The sequence below is a fragment of the Haplochromis burtoni genome, unplaced genomic scaffold (assembly GCF_018398535.1).
Source record: "Haplochromis burtoni strain Fernald_Lab_line unplaced genomic scaffold, NCSU_Asbu1 Contig_165, whole genome shotgun sequence".
Classification (NCBI taxonomy): domain Eukaryota; kingdom Metazoa; phylum Chordata; class Actinopteri; order Cichliformes; family Cichlidae; genus Haplochromis; species Haplochromis burtoni.
In genome coordinates, this window is record NW_024582526.1 from 1,003,822 (window position 1) to 1,009,055 (window position 5,234).

The 5,234-nt window shown below is 45.3% G+C and overlaps 1 protein-coding gene across 1 annotated transcript; it reads left to right on the plus strand.

Moving 5' to 3' along the window:
- Positions 1-3,330: 3,330 nt before the first annotated feature.
- On the plus strand, positions 3,331-4,961 carry LOC102295490 (sulfide:quinone oxidoreductase, mitochondrial). Its single transcript, XM_014337135.2, is given in 3 exon segments — positions 3,331-3,736; positions 3,739-4,633; positions 4,720-4,961. Coding segments are annotated over 3 exon segments (1,311 nt in total). The 5' UTR covers positions 3,331-3,378; the 3' UTR covers positions 4,778-4,961.
- Positions 4,962-5,234: the final 273 nt, after the last annotated feature.

Consider the following 5,234-nt stretch of genomic DNA (forward strand, 5'->3'; position numbering starts at 1 on the left):
CCGCTCAGACATCATTCTCTTCGTGTCAGGAGCTCCGAAACTCTGCCGACGTCAGTCTCCGCCTGATTCAGCAACCATGAGTGATTATCCCTTTCAATCCTTTTTCTCTTCCCGGCTCTGCTCGCTCTCTGTCTGTAACGACAGTTCCGAAGCCATGCTTCGTGCACTGATCGTTACTAGAATAACTGCGTGTCTGCTCCAAACCCACCGCTAGCCTTCGCCACGCTTGGGTCTAGCCAGCACGCCACACGGGCACGCCGAATTACTGTGTGTGATCCGCCCGACCGTGACAGACTGTTTTGTTTCGCTTAATGTACCTTATAATCTGAAAAATACAGTAACTTCTACCTTCCGTTAGCATGTCCAGAAGTCCAACTTTGTGGGCTATGGTTAGCATCTTCCTCTGCCTTTTGGGTGCTACAGCAGGTGCCTTTAACGGTGCAAAACGCTTTGTCGACATTGTTGTCTTTGTTGGGGAGAAAACTTACAAACATACAGTACACTTCAGAGTCACACTGTAGTGATCGAAGATCAAGATAAATTTGACAAGCTCAACACATTCTCCACTGTACAGGAGACACGGCACGGAAGAGATTGATTGACAATGGTCTACAGCCGATCACGACGCAGAACACAATGTGCTGTAAAAAAACAAAACAAAGCATGCAAAATTGCATAAAATTGCAGAAACAACAAAACAAAAACAGTGCAAAACCAGACAGAACAGAATGATACAGACACAAGACAGTGCAGACACAACAATGCAATAGAAAAGTACAACAGTGACAGCTGGTTGTGCAAAAACACTGACCATTGTGCAAAAGGTAACTTGATGTATGAAGGTGTGTGTGTGTCAGTCCAGCCAGAGTCCTTTTCATCAACTTTAGCTCAGCTTTTAACACGATCATTCCACAGCAGTTGGTGGACAAGCTGATGGTATTCGGCGTGAACCCGGCAACCTGCAACTGGATTTTCAGCTTCCTGACAAAGCGGCAATAGACAGTCAAGGTGGGCAGCCACACATCAAAGACCATCTTAGAGAGCAGAGGCTCTCCTCAGGGGTGTGTCCTGACACAACTGTGGTTGGTCTCATCACTGACAACGACGAGTCTGCCTATAGAATGGAAGTGGAGCAGATTGAAGTGTGGTGTAGACCCCACAATCTCTCCATCAATGTGGACAAAACAAAAGAGATGGTGATCGATTTCAGGAAGGCTGGCAGAGATCACCACACTGACCTCACCATAGATGGTACTGCTGTGGAGAGGGTCAGCAGTGTTAAGTTCCTGGGTGTACACTTTGCTGATGACCTGTCCTTCTCCATTAACACCACACCAGTTGTCAAAAAGCACAAAAGTCTCCACTCCCTAAGGAGACTCAGAAAAGCAGCACTCTCCACACTTCACCTCACAACTTTTTACATAGGCATCATCGAAAATATCCTGACACAAAGTTTTACATCTTGGTTTGGCAGCTGCAAGTCCTATGAGAAGCGTCAACTCAATAGAATTGTTAAGAAGATTGCCCCCCCATCGCATCTCTCTACACACAGCGCTGCATATGCAGAGCTATCTACATCATCAGAGACCCCCACCACCGCTCGCATGACCTGTTCTCCCTTCTGCCATCTGGCAAGAGGTACAGGAGCATCAGCTGCAGAACCACCAGGATGCTGGAAGGGTTCTTTGCACAAGCCGTGAGACTGATAAACAGACTGTGACCCATCCCCACCCACACAGCTATTCACACAGCTACACTGTGAGGTCCACAAACGGACTGTAATGGCCCCTACCTACACACACACATACACACATACAATACACTCCCCAGATGCATACACTACCTAATTTAACCATCCCCTTCTGTGAAAGGACTGCTGCTGTCTACCCGAATGAATGTGACTTGAGTTTGTTTTAGAACTTAGATTTTATGTTATTTATCCATAACTATTGTTGCAATTCATTACTGCCTTTTTACTGCTCTTTTTAAACTTATTATTTTTAAACTGTATTGTTTATTGCACTGTAGAGGCGGGTGAGAAACAGTATTTCGTTTCAGGCTAGATAACACCATACGAAATGACAATAAACTTCTTCAGTCTTGAGTGTTCAGGAGTCTGACATCTTGGGATAAGAAACTGTTGTGCAGTCTTGCAGTGCCGAATGCTTCGGTACCTCTTGTTAGAAGGCAGCATGGTAAAAAGTTTGTGTGAGAGGTGCATGAGATCCTCCACAATGCTGGTGGCTTTGCAGATGCAGCGGGTACGATAGGTGGGCACAATAGGCAGTTCTTACTATCCATTGCAGGGTATCGCAATCCGATATGGTGCAGTTACCATACCAGACAGTGATGCAGCTGCTCAGGACACTCTCGATAGTCCACCTGTAGAAGGTGGTGAGAATGGATGGTGGGAGATGGGTTTTCCTCAGCTTCCGCAGGAAGTAGAAGCGCTGCTGGGCCTTCTTGGTTATGGAGCTGGTGTTGAGGAACCAGGAGAGGTTCTCTGCCAGGTGAACACCAAGGAATTTGGTGCTCTTGACAACCTCCACAGAGGCTCCATCAATGTTAAATGGACAGTGATCTCTCCATGCTCTCCTGAATTCGACAATCATCTCTTTTGTTTTGTCCACTTTCAGAGACACCTTGTTGACTCTACAGCAGTCTGTTAGCTGTTGCACCTCGTCTCTGTACGCTAACTCATCGCTTTTGCAATCATGTTATCGGCAAACTTGATGATATGGTTTGAACTGTGCATTGCTGCACAGTCACGAGTCAACAGAGGCTGAGCACACAGCCCTGAGGAGCTCCAGTGCTCAGTGTGGTGGTGTTGGATATGCTGTTACCGATCTGGACTGAGTCGGTATTTATACCAGTGCTGACTCCTCCTCCTCGCTAGATCGTCTGCTATCCAGAATCAGTTCTAGGCTCTCTCATGTTTTGGAATCGTTTTTTGTATTGTTACCAGTGTTGGGGAATAACGGAATACATGTACCGGCGTAACATATTTAAAATACAAAATATCAGTAATTGTATTCCGTTACAGTTACCGTTTAAAAAGGTGGTATTTAGAATGCAGTTACTTTGTTGAAATAAAGGGATTACACGGCAGTCTTTTCCTGTTTCATATGCTAGGCTGTCCCATCTTTTTTTGGTAATTCCACGCTGGTGGAAATCCAAACAAAACGCGCATTAAGAGGCTCTAATGCCTGTGCCTCAATCTCATGGTCCATGTCACCTCTACTTGCAGCCCGCATAATGACGTGACAAAATATTTTTTAAAAATTATTGTTCAAAAATGAATTAATATGAAGGCTAAGAGCATTCCGCCTAAACGGACATTAACATGCGAGGTTGACAGCGCTCCTGCTGAGACACAGGATGGCTGCACTGCGTCATCTCAAGCAGTGCCACCCGAGGGGCATTGCTATCTCTCAGTTTCACACAAGCAGCCCTGCCTCTGCCAAACAGCATTACAAAATGCTTGTGCTGGGAGGAGGAACTGGCGGTATCGCAATGAGCTCCCGGATGAAGAGGCTGGTGGGAGCAGAGAATGTAGCTGTGGTGGAGCCCAGCGAGATCCACTACTATCAGCCAATATGGACCCTGGTTGGTGCTGGTGCAAAGACTGTAGCGTCCTCAAGCCGTCCCACTGCGAGTCTTATGCCATCTGGAGTGAAATGGGTGAAATCTAAGGTTCAGGAAATTAACCCAGAGACAAATACTGTACGCACAGATGATGGGAAATCTCATATGAATATTTGATTGTGGCGCTTGGTTTAGAGCTCCATTATGAGAAGATCAAAGGACTCCCAGAGGGGTTTGAGCACCCAAAAATTGGCTCTAACTACTCTGTCCAAACTGTGGAGAAGACGTGGAAAGCATTGCAGGATTTCAAAGAGGGCAATGCTGTGTTCACTTTCCCAAATACTCCTGTGAAATGTGCTGGAGCGCCACAAAAGATCATGTACCTGTCAGACGCCTACCTCAGGAAGACGGGCAAAAGAGCAAAAGCCAATGTGATCTATAACACATCATTGCCTGTGATCTTTGGGGTAAAGAAATACGCTGACTCACTGTGGGAGATTGTGAAAAAGCGTGACCTACAGATTAACCTGAGGCACAACCTGATTGAAGTGCGCGCAGATAAGCAAGAAGCTGTGTTTGAAAATCTTGGCAAACCAGGGGAAACCAAAGTTATCGAGTATGAAATGCTTCATGTTACACCGCCAATGGGACCCAGCTCGGTGATTAAAGGCAGTCCGCTGGCCGACGAGATCGGCTGGTTGGATCTGAACAAAGAAACTCTCCAACATACCAAGTATCCAAACGTGTTTGGGATCGGAGACTGCACCAACCTTCCCACATCCAAAACCGGAGCAGCTGTCACGGCACAGTCTGCCGTCTTGAGCCGAACTATCAGCAAAATATTGAAAAAAGAAAAAACAGATAAGAAGTATGATGGGTATACTTCATGTCCCTTGGTCACAAGCTACAACACAGTAATCCTGGCAGAGTTCGACTACAACGGACAACCGCTGGAAACGTTCCCCTTCAACCAAGCCAAGGAGAGGCGATTAATGTACCACATGAAAACAGATGTGATGCCTCACCTCTATTGGCATGGGCTTCTTAGGTATGTTTACAGTTAATTAACAGCAGTTAATTAGCAGCAGTTAAGCCGCTACAACAACAGCTTTGTCTTTATTTGTCTCACGACAGGGGGCTGTGGGGCGGACCGGGACCTTACAGGAAAATCATGCATCTTGGGATGAAATGAAACCTCATCTTCAGTTTGAATCTGAAAGGAAATTCATTGTGTAATCATCTACCCAAGGGTGCACACGCATATGGATAAAGGAGTAATGTGAATGTTTTGAACATCATGATTAATCGGTCTCACAGAAAAGCTCATTTAAGTAGCGTTTTTGATATTACTGTGGAATTAAACGACTGGAATGATGGAGTGGGTCTAAACTGCTCATAGATCAGCTGTTTTTTTTAAATTTTTTAAATTTTTTGTTTTTTTGTTTATTGGTACTTTTGACAGCCCAATGAATGGCCGGTCGAGATGCTTTCATAAGCCAGAGATGGGGCTTTTATAGGGACCGAGAACAAAAGTTTGTAGAACACTCTTACTCCACACCTCTGGTGTTTTTTGTTGTTGTTTTGTTTTTTTCAGTTATAGTTGGTCGGCATTGGCAAAATTTATATAGTGACATTAAAAAACCAACTCT